We start from the raw sequence: 14864 nt of genomic DNA, 5'->3' as shown, positions 1-14864 counted from the left end.
GCTGCATAGGTTGATGGTACTAGTGTGAACATGTGATCATGTGATCCCTTGATCCTGTCGCTTATTTTAACATGTTTTGCTACTGAGAGAAATACTGCTTTTATGTTTCCGTTTTGTTCCAAACACCTGTCATTATGTGTCACAACACCAGTCATTACGTGTCACAGCTTTCGGTTCAATTACTTACTTGAGGGCTTAATACTGGTAACAGTGCTTATAAAACTTAGATATTTGTTTCTTTTAGGTAAGTTATATTTGCGAAAGATAAGCTTGGCTGTGTACATACTAATACATCTTTTCAGCCTTTCCTGAATAAATAACAAAATCATGCTCATCCTGTTTTTCAATAAAAACTATAAGCACACACTGCTGTTGCAAAAACTGATCAATTGCATTCTTCAAAAAATTATGATATATTTACAATGCTGTAAAATGAACTAAAAGATAAATTCAGAACATAATATTATATTTACAGCAGAAAATATGCACCGATAATCAAGGAATTCGTCAAAAAGTTTTTATTATATATTAATAATATAATAGAATAGAAATTATGTTTAAAACTGGTAAAATATTTGCAGATGAAAATGACCAATAATCAATAATAATCTAGTAATTAGGCCAGAATCCTTTTACTACGTGCACAAAAGATAAATAATTTTTGCAAATCTCTTTCTCAATCACATGTGTCTAGAGTAATACTGCATTAAGTTTTGCATAGACACATGTCTTGGCCTAAATAAAATGTTACATAAGACTCTCCATGTTTATGCATCTGCAACACAGTTTTATCCCCTACGGAATATGTGCAAGGATTACAAATAGGTAGACACAGCTTTTCAAGCATTCACTATCAAACCACTCTCATTTCTTTATGTCACACGCAGTGACATCTAGAGTATTGTGCAACAACATCCGCTACCTTTTTTGTTCTTTTTGTTTATTTGTTGCACAATTTCCATGAAGAGCTCATTGATGTTGTGCCTTTTTTTAGCTGAAGTTTCGATGAATGGTACATCCCATATATCAGCCAACTGCTGACCTTCAGCGGCAGTCACTTCTCGCTCAAACTGCAGATCGCATTTGTTTCCAACAAGTATTATAGGCACTTCCTTTTTACGTTTTATTCTGCGGATTGCACTTTGCATGAGCATAACATCCTTGAAAGACTGGTAGTTGTTTATCCCGTATACGATGATGAAGCCTTCTCCATTGCGTATATAGAGGTCTCTCATAGAGGCAAACTGTTCTGTACCTATAAGCATTAAAGTACATGGCAAAATATAGTAAGATAGAGGTCCCTCATAGAGGCAAATTGTTCTGTACCTATAAGCATTAAAGTATATAAGAGTATATATTAATAAAGAGGTCTCTCATTGAGGCAAACTGTTCTGTACCTATAAATATTAAAGTATATAACAGTATATATTAGTATACAGGTCTCTCATAGAGGCAAACTGTTCTGTACCTATAAATATTAAAGTATATAACAGTATATATTAGTATACAGGTCTCTCATAGAAGCAAACTACTCTGTGCCTATATCTATAAAAGTACATATATAACATTCTATAGTAATATAGAGGTAACATAGATTAATTGTTACCTGACAACAGACACTCTATGTACCTATAAATCGAAGTAACTGTTACCTGACAACTGAAACTCTATGCACCTGTGAATCTAAGTAGCTCTTACCGTACAATTCTCACTCTATATACCTGTGAATCTGAGTAACTGTTACCTTACAACTGCCACTCCATACATACATACATACATACATACATACATACATACATACATACATACATACATACATACATACATACATACATACATACATACATACATACATACATACATACATACATACATACATACATACATACATACATACATACATACATACATACATACATACATACATACATACATACATACATACATACATACATACATACATACATACATACATACATACATACATACATACATACATACATACATACATACATACATACATACATACATACATACATACATACATACATACATACATACATACATACATACATACATACATACATACATACATACATACATACATGTATATGTATCTGAACAACTGTTAATTAGCAGCAGATGCATGTAGGCAAATAATGGAGGATAGGTCATAAGGTAACCTCAAGCTCACATTCAGTTGGTATAATGATATGATACAATTCAGACAAGAGACAGTTTATTGATAGCTTGTGTTTTAAGAGGTGATTGATGAATTGAATGACGAATAAGTTTGAGATATTGTTTGTCTCCCAGACAATGGGCCATGATATATTTGTTATTTTCTCTTGAGCTGATCTCAAGAGACCCTCAAATAGACGAGTCATGAAATTTTTCTGTCAGCTAAAGTTGCTGATTTTGCAGAATTGACAAAGAAGAGTGTACTTAACTTGTCAAAAATGTAAAACAATGAATCATCAAAATCAAACCCTAAAATAAAAGGAAAACAAAGAGTTGCCATGTTTATGAACTCCTTCCAACTTCATTGACGAGAGGGAGCAACTAACACTTTTAAAATGGTGTCATGTAAAGTGTAAGTCATATGCAAGTGTGTGTCATGTAAGTCATACTAGTTATATGCTATTGAATGGTATGAACTAGTTATATGCTATGGAATGGTATAAACTAGTTATATACTATGGAATGGTATAAACTAGTTATATGCTATGGAATGGTATAAACTAGTTATATGCTATGGAATGGTATAAACTAGTTATATGCTATGGAATGGTATAAACTAGTTATATGCTATGGAATGATATGAAATAGTTATATGCTTTAGAATGGCATGTATAAGCTATTTGGTCTAGAACAATAAAACAAGTTATATACTGCTAGCAGTGAACCTGCAGGTGAATGTTTAAGAGGCTGTTCTCAGGAACCAGATGGAGTTATGAAACCAAATGAAGTTATGCAACCAAATATTTTTAGCAATCTGGTGGAAGGCGCAGAGCATATGCATCTGAAGTTTGTACAAAATCAGTCAAAAATTGTGGAAACACTTTGCGTTCACAGTAGACTAATGAACACATACAAACCAAACCAAGGAAACACCACAGTGCACTACAACACACTGCAGCACGCCACACATGCTCCTACACACACACCCACACGCACACGCACACGCGCACACACACGCACACGCACACACACACACACGCACACGCAAATACGCACACTCGGACAATGACAAAGTGGGATTTATTAATATGGATAAAATGGTAAGGGAAAGATAACTTTCACTTTTATTTTATGGGCGGGGATATTTTGAGAGAATATACATGTACGTTGCTTGCGAACCAATTATGAATTTTTATAGTTATTTTATGATAACTACTGTTTGAAACATTTTTATTGATGTTTCTCACACTAGCTTACTAAAATTCATCAGCCAATCGACACTTAAAATTGAAACAACACTAATGATTGATAAACTTGTGTGTGAACTTGAGGTTGTTTATTGTTAAGTCGTGCAGTGCATTGTGGGTGTTTAACTACAAACTTATTGCGTAACTGTAACTTTTATCGCTTTGCAAACTATCAGAGCAGCTGAAAAAGAAAGAGTAGGCCTGCTCAGATATGCGGCATGCATGTCCAGGTGATTGATGCATTCTAATGACAGCTCTAGCGGGTGCTAAATAAAGATTGCTCAGAAGCACTGTAGGCGAAAATTTTTCTTCTCTTCTCGTCATTTCTGTTCTTTTTTCCATATGTTTTCTCATTCTCTCCCCTAATTTTTTATCTTCTACTTTTTTTGTCCATTGCTCTTTCCCATTTTCCTTCTTTCTATTCTCTTTCTTCTCTCTTTCCCCTGCTCTCCCCTATCACAATCCTGTCTGGCCACTCGGTATCTTACTTTTTATGATTTTACCTATTTCTATGCACTCTTACCATGCTCAGTGACTTTGACAAGCAAGGTTGCTTCGGTATGACCTTTGGAGCTACCCTCCTTGTTGTCAGCAGGGTTACATATGACATAGCACAGGGGTTCCAAACCAGAGAGGAATTCCTCCCTAGGGAGATTTTTTAATATACAAGGGGGAGCAGAGAGGTGTCTGACTTGTTAAATTTTTAATTCATGTCCTGCAGTGCCATGTGAGTTTGGGTTTCATCATTTAACATTTTGGTTTTATCTATAACACTAGTTGCTAATAATGAGCTACTAGTTAGAACCATAGATATATAAACCTTATATATATTTTATACAAGGTTTATATATCTATGGTCAGAACCCAGATACATGTATATGTGAACACATCCATCCAGATTTTGATTGGATAGTAAGTTAACCTAGTCATAAACCAATTCACCGTCGTGACGAAGGTCATGTATTGTTGTGTGTTGTATAAAAATTAATAATAAGTTGTTATACGTTTAGATATGTACAATAAAATGGGATTATAATTTGTATCGGTTGTTTTTAGTCATGTGAGTTAAAAGTGCATGGGGAATCAAATTTATGAAAAGACATAAGGGGGAACTGAATGAAAAGGGTTGGGAACTCCTGACATACCGCACCACTACAGCATGATTTAGTGCAGCTATGGCCAAAAGGCGGATCTAGATCCGAATCTGGATCTTTTTAAATTTTTGTGTGGATCTTTCAAGTTGGCTGTCAAAAAGATTTTTAAAGTAGTTTTTTTAAATTTGGTTTTAAAAAGATTTTTGTAAACTTTTCTTAAGGTTTTTATGTAAATTCATTGTATTCACTTATTTTTAGTCAAATTATATATATAAAAAGATTTTTAAAATTGCATTTGGCGCCTTGTTTTAAGATGATCACAAATACAGTGATTGCATGTTTATGTATAGTAAAAAAGAAAAATGCACATCTACAGCTTGTTGTGGATCTTTAATGTGTCAGATTTGGCTGTAACGGATCATGCTCAAAATCAATTGGCCATCTCTGATTTAGTGTGTTTGTCTAATGGTATAAATGCACAAAAATAGATAATGAGGCGATGCAAAGAATTCAGACAAAGAGAAATATAACAGAGACTTGAAGCATAATACATTTCTGTTTGGTCTTGAGCCATAACTCAATTCCAGGGCTTGACGTGTTACCTAGAGACCTGCGGTGTACTAATTGATAAATGAGTGTTTTGTTTTAAATCCTCGACTGCGGAATTTTTGAATTAGTCATTAGCTAAGATTTTGAGCCAAAAGTGGCATACCAGTTTCACACAACTATCTGTATGCTGCCAAGTGAGGTTTTCAACAGCAGCGTTATGAAATAAAATTATAAATGATTGCTACACTTGTAATAAAATATTGCAAAGTAAAATAAAATCTCTATTCATAAACTACACTTTGTCATTGTGTACGGCTATTAGTCTGAGTAAACACTCTGCACTTCGACATTTTTTGGTGGATTTCATCCAAGCTTCGCATGCGTATGCTTCTGCCTTCTACCGTCTGGTTGCCGAGAACCAGCTTCTGAAACACACACCTGCTGGCTATGGGATTGAAAAAAAGGAATCCCAGGCACCACTGAAATTACTGCTAGTATTAAATATAGCGCTATCTCTAAAATATTAAATATAACAACATCTCCTTAATTCTAAGATTTAACAACGAAAACACGAGACAGTTTTGACGGAAAGCAAACAATCAGATGAGCTCATAAACATGGCCACCATTAAACCAATTTACCTGTTCTAAAGCTATCGAAACTTGGCAAAGAACTTGGTATGGTAAAGTTTAATTGAAATGTGCTTGCAAGTTAGACTTTGAAATTAAATATAATTAAAAGTACAATAAATAACAAGAACTATAATATAATAAATTTGGTTCTCATATAGTTTAATTTATGGTTATTTATTAGCAATCATCAGGCATAGCCTAGCTTACTGCTGAGCTTTGTCACCAAATGATTGAACTGTGTAGTTATGTTTGTAGAACTTCTTAAAAAACAATTCCTATTAGTTTCTTTGGGAGTTGTCAACTTCAGGTTCACTTACCCGCGGTATCAAGCACTTCTATAACGCATGGTTCTTTATTGACCTCAATATCTTTCCTATAGACATCTTCTACTGTGGGATTGTAGTTCTGCACAAATCTACCTGCGACAAACTGGACGGTCACAGCTGACTTGCCTACTCCTCCTGATCCAAACAGCACGACCTTGAACTCTCTCATCTCTTATGAATCCTTCAATGTATAGACCAAGAATAGGAGATGTAGCCTTTGGGCCAACATTTCTGAGCACCCTAACATATGACAGCTGAGCACAGTCAATGTGTCTTATCAACCAGTGCTAGAGAGCTTTATTGTTCTTCTTTCTGATTGGTCGAGAGCACTTGTAGTGACTCAACCTCCTTAACTGGATTTTAAAGCAAATTAAAATCTCAATGGCATTTTTTTAACATACACACTCTTCAGATTATGAAAGTATGTAAGCTCTTTTTTGATTATGTCAAACGCTCAAAGGCAAACTTCACACTTTGAAGCCTGGACATGATATAATTCCGGGAGTTGTTTTCTCACTGAATCTTATGTTCGAGTGAACTTGGCTGTGTAGTCTAGCTTTGATTTTCCACACTTTTGGCTTGCGTCGGATTACAAAATTTTGGTCGTGTTGTGTGTAATATGTTTTCAGTTTAATAATTAAGGTTCAAGTTGATCGAAAAATTATTTCTTGAAATATCCTCAAAATACTGAGAGCATTTCTAACTGATCGAGGAATGCAAAATGGCTGTTGACTGTGCATTAGTCTCTAATGACACACCGTTGAAATCTTCGGTAACGAATGATCAAAATAGACAAAACTAGAAAGCCTCTTCATCTCAGCAACAAAATATTAACACTTAAACCATTTGTTTTTATTCCTAACAAATATACACACTCTATCAGACTCTGTATACTGCAATCATTATGTTTCTTCAGTTGCCTTTAAAACATCACATTATTGAATGAGTGAAAATAAACTATCTACGATTTTTTTATTTCTGCTTTCGTTATTGAGCTCTGCAAGCTTGGAGCTTGCAGAGCTCATAAAAATTCATAAGAAATTGTGATATTCAAAGTGCTTTCATAGTCGATTGAAAGTTGTTAATACAGTCTAAGATGAGGGGACCCGCTTGTCCCCTGATCAAACCTAGTCTAACTCAGACGTCAAGGTTAGGCTTTAAAGTGTTAAAGAATAGAAATAAGCAGTGTCAGTTAACTTTACTCTTATGTTGGGTGACAGGATCATCATGGTTCCGACATCACCATTAATATCTGGATGTGACACTAGCCTGAAGTACAGAACTTCACTAAGAGCGCATCTATGTTAATTGGAGCGAGACATTACTAGGGTAAATTACAAGTTAACATAGTAAGGAGAGAGATAAAAATGGTTAAAAACTAGTATATTGTATTAGCAATCCCTCGAAGATCAATTATGTCAGCTTAGCTTGCTGCAAGTAGGGTCAGTGCCTGTTTTCCAGAGCCAGTGTTACACAAACAATGGCTCTGTAATTTTTGCTGAACATGTATGAGCCCAGTGGCAAAAGAACCACAAAAACTGGAGACATAACCAGTCACAGAGAGAGGGTGGAGGTTAGATGTCATTCCTGTTAGCACCAGTGACCTTTATTGGGAATTCAACCCCAAACCGTTGTTTGTAGGTCAGGTACTCTAAACCTCTAGGCCACGGCTGCTCTCAATAGAATTGACGGATGAAACCAGATCAAGTCAGACTAACTGAACACGCCATATGAACAGAGATAAAGTACTACACTGGTAGAGAGTGCAATGAAGCAGTCAGGTGCCACTTGTCAGTCCGATTAGATCAACAACGACTAAAATACCTAAATGATCTAAGGGAAAAAATTTGTTAAGTTGGCGGCAACGGAAGTCCCTGCAGACGACTGAGTCTCCAGAATTCTCCCAGATATATTTATCCATGTATAAGTGTTTTCTATGTATAACTTTACAGAGAAAACTCATTTTCAAAGGCACTCAAATAGAGGACAGAGATATATGAAGCAGGTGTGGTGAAAAGCTGAGTAGAAGAATGGAGGAAGTGCTTCAAGTGAGTACGACCAACCGCCAAGTCCTTGTAACAACAATCACAATAAAACTTGATTTAAATTTTGGCTCTTTAAAATGTCTAATATAAATTAAAAATGCATTTCAAATAAGTTATAGTGTTGGTGTTACAGCTTGTATCAATGCATGGTTGAGAGATAAATTTAGTTAAATGTTTGCTAGAGCCAAAATATTACTCAAAGAACTTGATACAATGCGAGTCATATGGTATACTATGACGGATTTTGTATAAGATAAACTTACACAAAGTTGTAGTAGATTTTATTGTGAAGTATCGGTATTTTTTTATCATTTGTGATTATTTATGATGTTTGAGTTGATTGGGCAGCCAGGATGTTTTAAGATCAATGTCGTAAAAACCGATCGCAGTTAAAATGAAGGAAAATTTATGCTAAATAATTTCATTAGTTTCTATCGTTGCTATAGTTGATATCGTCTGTTGTGTTCAAGTTCCATCATTATGTGTCGCTATCCTGTCGGTCTTTTTGCAACTATAGACGTCATAATCACACTTTCGCTTGATTTGAGCGTTTTCATCGTGATTAAGTTTTGCCAATTTTAATTTTGAAGCATCCAGACAGTCAGATCTCCTCAAACATCAAAAACACTAGCAAATGATAAAAAATATCGATACTTTCTGATAAAATCTAATAAGATTTGGTGCATTCATTATGCAATTCTTCATCATCAATAATGGCTCCTGACTACAAGCTGCAGGTAATGAGACAGCATCTAAACAAAGAAGTCATGCTAAATGATGTGCATACATACACCAAATTGTTCATGAATATTTTATAAGCAACAATTAAATTAATGAAATAATAATCCACAGAAGGAGATTGAAACTTTAATATGTGAACATGTGTTCAGGTTAAGAGATGAGTAGGTTTGAATGAAAAGGTGGTCCTTTAGCTACTAAACAAAGTATAAAATAACTCAGTTTTTCTATGTTTTAAATGTATCTCTTTACCATCCTCTCCCCTTCTAAAACTGTAATGCGAAACTTTGAAGGGTGTGAGCTAAAAATTACTTTGGGTGTTCAGTTAACTTCAAATGGTGTGAGGGGAAATAATTTCTAGTGTAGAGTATTTACTGGAGTTTTGTGTTATACCTTGAAAAGTTTGTATGTAAAGGTGAACATAGATAGATGTTTGAAGGTACATGTATTTGGTAAGTAGGCACTGTTTATAGTTAATTAAAATAAACTTAACTATTCTAAAGACTAAACCAAACAAATTATGGAGATGATGAAATACGAACACGAAACATGAAAGACAAACATGAAATATGAAAAAACATTGACATAACAAAGTCGGATTAGCAAATGGCGAACAGTTTCACTGTTTCTATGACGCGCATGACTCATGTGTATTTGGAGTTGCGTTATTTTGCGAATTAAGTGTTTCTATGGACATTCGCGTGATACGGGTTGACTCCGGCGCCTTGTTGAGAAAAGGTAAGGAATTGTACAATGTAAGTTAATAATTAGCAATGCAGTTAGCGCCGCTCGTGTTAGTGACGAAAAAGTGGAAACTCGATTAGAGAAGGATAATGGAAGTATTGAAAATGTGTAAAATTGAATAGCTGACGCGGTATTTTAATGCTTATCATTCGCAATTGCTGTTTCCATTATTCGCAAGCATAATAGATTCGATAAAGTTTTGTGAATGACAAAACTCGCTTAGCTTGCGGATGTATGCCGTTTGCATGATGCAGTTAACTTGCGGATTGGCTCAACTTTGCGCGTCATGAAAAAAATAGTGTATGCAACCTTTTGACGAACCTACCATGATAGGAATATATCCAGCTTCCTGATATTAATTTTCTTCACATGTAATGTGTTATCATGGTGGTTACCAACACATGCTACGATTCATGTTGTGCCTTTATGATTCAGACTTTCTAAAAGTGCCCAGCCCTACTTGGACTACTGCGTGTTTCTTATTCACGCCTCACAACAACAATCATAACGCAACAGGACCTTGCCGCGCTTGCCAGAAACGTCATCCATGTTACGTTGGTTGTATTGACAGAGAATGGTGATGGATGTGGCGGAACCTAGCTGACTAGTTTGTATCATACAATTTTGTAAACTTCAAATCTCCCACTTCAAATATAATTAATGATAACTGAGCTAGGCTTGCTTTCTTGGCATTATCTAAAAATTTCCGAAATGACGGTTTTTTGTCATCTGACGATGCCATAGCAAAGGAGTTCCAATGCATTACACAGCTAGAGAAATAAATAGATGTTTTGTTGATGTAAAAAGTAAAAATTGATTTTGTTAATAACGAACAGTTCTGATAAAAATACTTATGGATTCAAATCACAATTGGTTATTAATAAATCTTTTCAAATAACTTAAAATGCTAGAAATTTCTGTGTCATTTATCATGTGTAAAATAGAGTGTCCATACTAGAGTAGACAGAGATGTATTCTTCCAACAGACTTACCTTCTAATACCTAGACCCAAATTTTAGCCAATTTCAAGTTGACGCTAGTCATATGCATTTTAAGTATTTGCGAGCAAATGATCATACCAGATAACATATTTTTTAGATATTCCATTTTTGAACTTTCTGAAAAGGTTTTGCTATTGTCATTTTGAACTGTATGTAGTGTATAGTCTAAAATAACTTTATTAATGTTTTAATTAAAATAGATCTGACATATGAACTTAATAAAGTATTAAAATTATAGCTTCAACTTTTTTATATATTGATTGATGTCCAAACTAAATTCAGAGTCTTCCTCCTTTGGGCAAAGGTACATTTAAATGCGGCGGATTAATGTCTTCTTATTTCTGATGCAGCTAAAATTTTAGTTGTTGCAGCTGTATTTTTACAATATTTATACAACTTTGATAAAGATATAAAGTGTACTTCAAACTTAGGTAGCAGGAACTGTGAGTTATTGCATAGTGATACAATGACTTACGCGTGTGATGATGGACAATGACCCATGAAAAACTCAAATTCTTTAGCAATGCGTACTTGAAAAAGTTCAATTTGATCACAACACACCCAAAATACTGTCAGTATTAGGAACATGTTTTTTATGGCTAGCATTGGGCTGTCTTAAACCTGGCTTCAGATATGTGTATGAAGGGGCAATAAGAATTGGCTATGATAAACAAGGCTTCAGACATACCAGAAAGCAAAAGACATCGCGCACAACACGTAGCTTGATTACGGATAAATCGCAGTATTGACAGCGAATTGCTTTGTCATTGGTCTACTCAACTGCTTTTGCCAAATGATTCTACAAAGCAATTGCTGTAAACTTGTCATTCATGCAACCCTTTTCGCAAAAATGTCTAAACTGCCTTCTCCATAAATTCATGAGTCATAGTAAACTACTTTATGCCTTGTAGGTATTTATTTTTAATGTCAGCCACAAAACGAATGGTAAAATAATAGGAAAACTGCATACATCTGCTTGTGGAATATGAGATTCGGGCATATACTTTACAGAGCAGGAGACAACAACTGTCTGCATGAACAGAGCAAACACAAAGTTTGAAACGTTTCAGCTTTTCACGTGCATTATGTTAGTAACTAACTAGTCATAACTTCCAATGAGTTTAAATGTTAATGAGCAAGTCTGTGGCTGGAGAAAGGCGAGGAAGCGTTGGTGTGGTTGATGAATGGCGTGCCACTAAAATAAATGTAGAGCTGGAATTAAGTTGACAGGCGTCAGTCAGTGCTAGCAGTGGCCAGTCTAACAACAGCCCCGAGCTGTATATTCCTTTTAGGAGGCCTTTCTAGTCTACTAGTTGTATATACATATAACCAGTAATACTCATACACTAGAAAAACAGCAGCTGCCAATGTTGCTAGAATAAGAGGAAGGAGTAGAGAAAAAGCGAGAGAAAAAAATGGCTTTTCTTTAAATCTACACAGAATAGACAGAAACCCTGCATATTCTATTTAATACCTCATCAAAGTTCTGTAATGATATATAACAAAATAGAACAGTAGATGCCAGCCTTGTTCACATTCTCAAGACTAATCTTGTATCTGTAAGCAGGACCAGATTCTAGACTGTGTATTAACAACTTTACATCGACTGCGAAAGTGCTCAAAATAGCCCGAATTCATTTTGAACTGCGCACCATATCGAGCTTTAAGCTTGCAGAACAATAAAAAAGGAGAAATCAAATGGAGTAAGCCTCAATAGTTTTTTTTTTCAAAAAAATTATGTTTTAGAAATAACAACCTGATCGCAGTATTGCAAGTCTGATAGTCTGCATATTTTTTATGAATAGAAAAATAAATGGTTTCAGTGTGAAGCTCTTGTTGCTGATGGAAAAAAAACTTTCTAGCTTTAATTGTTATTAAACCTCCGTTACAAAGAATTGCATCCAGTGTGTCACAAGTAACAAACTTTCGGTCAGTAGCCATTTTGCTCTTCATATTCAGTACGAAGTCCCCTCAGTATTTTAGCGATATCTCAAGAGATAATTGGCCAATCGACTTGAAACTCTGGAATTAGGCTTCAAATATATTAGCAAAAAAATGAACACAATTTTGTAATCTTACGAAAACCTAAAGTGTAGAAAAAAGACCAACGGAGACTATGCAACCGAGTTTACTCAGGCGCAAGATTAGGTGGAAAAGCAGTTCCCCGAATCATTTTAGGCCCAGGCTTCAACGTGATAGTAGAGAGAAAAATAAAAGTATCAGTACAGTATCTCTCTTACGAGAGATAATGCTCGACACATACTCCACTATTACTACTACTGGTATGGTTCAAATGTTGGAGCAGACGGAGTCAATGTAGAAAACCATAGACCTATTAACTGTACTATTAACTATTGTATAATTGATGAGAGTCCCACAGCTGGGAGAAAATACTGAACTGATTAAGGTGCTGGTTGTTGGTAAAATGACTGCGGAGTGTAGAGCGAGGAAGAATTGGCGTCAGAGCAATAGACAAACAGATAATCTAGCTAATGCTCGAGGTGCCACAGCTAATCCGATAGGACAGATCAACGCGGTGCATTCAGCGGATACCGATTAGCTATGAGAACTATTGAATAAGGCGGCTGGGCAGACAACGGTTGCATCACCAGAAGTGCAATTTAGTAAACGAGACACTGAAAGTATCTCATTGAAACTCGCGATTAATATCAAAAGAGAGAAAAGACGCATTATAATAATATAACATACATTATACAATACGTCAACAAAGATAATGCATACTATGTCACAACATAACACGAAATTATATGTAATACTACATTCTATAAATTGTTATAATATAACATAATATTGTATAAAGCAATAATACTATACTGTAGCATTATATACTATATAAAGCATTACACTAATACGAAAATACTATAGTAAAATAATATCATACTTTATTATACTGCATAGCTTCGCAAAACTCATTTTAAATCTGATATGATTATGGTATCTTTCAACATCTGACCATATCATATGTTACAAGATACTGTGTATCATGACTTAGTGCCTTATAATACAGGAAGAGTGAGAAAAAGCTTCATTTGACAGGTCCTAACGTCACACCCTCAGATAATTGATAATATATTTGCATGTCTAAACACGCCTGAACAAGTTAATTATTTCAACACCATCAGTGCTGCCAACACCTAACTAGTTATCAGCCCATCACAGATCACAGAGTGGATGAATGAGAATGCTTGCTCGCTGATCGATCTTTTGAATAAAGAAAACTATAAAGTACAAGTCAGCATATTTTGGTAGGTGATTAGGACATTTATATGTCATAGGTCTCTAAATACGCACACACAATGCAATGTTGTCAATTGTTGTCGATATTGATAAGCTATTTAATAGAAGTTAGCCTTAACTTTTCATCTTGTGACATATGAGGGAGGTTTAGTTCAATATCACACACTAACATTCAAATACTGCTTAAAATAAAACTTTATCTGTAAATTAACAGGTATTTTTAAAGTCTGATTTTTGCTCATTACAAGTATAGGCTATTTATTGCTGCTGCAAGTTCCAGTCTGATCAGTTGAAGTTATCTCCCACGGCACTTAACAGCAATGAAAAGAATGTAACTAGAGATGCTGTTATTTCAACTCGGCTCAACGAGTAATGCATATAACGAGTAGTATAAACTCAGTAGCTGGTGCCAGACTAGGAACAGACAAGGTGCAACAGATCTTCGGACTCCTTAGTAGAGGCCACTAGGGATCGGCTGACACATTCTACATACCTTGTTGTGATTGTATAATGGTATAATGATGGTTTGCAGCAGTGGTCTATCTTTCTGCGTATCCCAAAATGAAAAAGTGTTTCACTTAATAAATATTAGCCATGTCATAGAGTATTGTCGGTGAAGTTGTGATCAGTCGTTCTGCAACTGTTACAAGCTAGCGCTAAAATGGTAAATGATTTTTAGTCGAGTACCTTACTTTTGCCTATGTTATCACATCGAATTCAATAATCACCATCCCTCCGCTCAAAAACATAGCTTAGCCATGGAACATCGACCATAAGCAGATAGGCATTCCTGGCGTACCCATGGCAACAGGTGATGAAATAGATGTCGAATAGTGATTAATATTCATTTGAAATGTTTTGCATGATTGACCAAATGCTTCCCCTGGTGTAATTAGTCTTTCCCTCGGCACTAGCCGTAACTCCAGCTTTGTATCGGGGCTGCTTTTTTCTAAGACGTGGCTTTTGTGATTTATAGATAAGTGAAGAGGTTTGTGACATGGAGTAGCCTGAGCCCCTACATATTTTCCTTTTCTGAATGTAAAAGTAGA

General features: G+C 35.2%; 1 protein-coding gene across 1 annotated transcript; it reads right to left on the bottom strand.

Moving 5' to 3' along the window:
* Positions 1–449: 449 nt before the first annotated feature.
* LOC137405611 (ras-related protein Rap-2b-like) lies at positions 450–14471 on the bottom strand. Its single transcript, XM_068091932.1, has 3 exons — positions 14309–14471; positions 6021–6210; positions 450–1255 (listed from the first exon to the last, which is right to left on the bottom strand). Exons 2-3 carry the CDS (start codon positions 6196–6198, stop codon positions 894–896), a joined length of 540 nt encoding a protein of 179 aa, XP_067948033.1. The 5' UTR covers positions 6199–6210; positions 14309–14471; the 3' UTR covers positions 450–893.
* Between the last annotated feature and the right edge of the window lie 393 nt (positions 14472–14864).

The sequence above is a fragment of the Watersipora subatra genome, chromosome 10 (assembly GCF_963576615.1).
Source record: "Watersipora subatra chromosome 10, tzWatSuba1.1, whole genome shotgun sequence".
In the NCBI taxonomy this organism is placed as follows: Eukaryota; Metazoa; Bryozoa; class Gymnolaemata; order Cheilostomatida; family Watersiporidae; genus Watersipora; species Watersipora subatra.
Note: the sequence above shows the minus strand (reverse complement) of the source record. Positions and strands in the feature narration are given on the sequence as shown.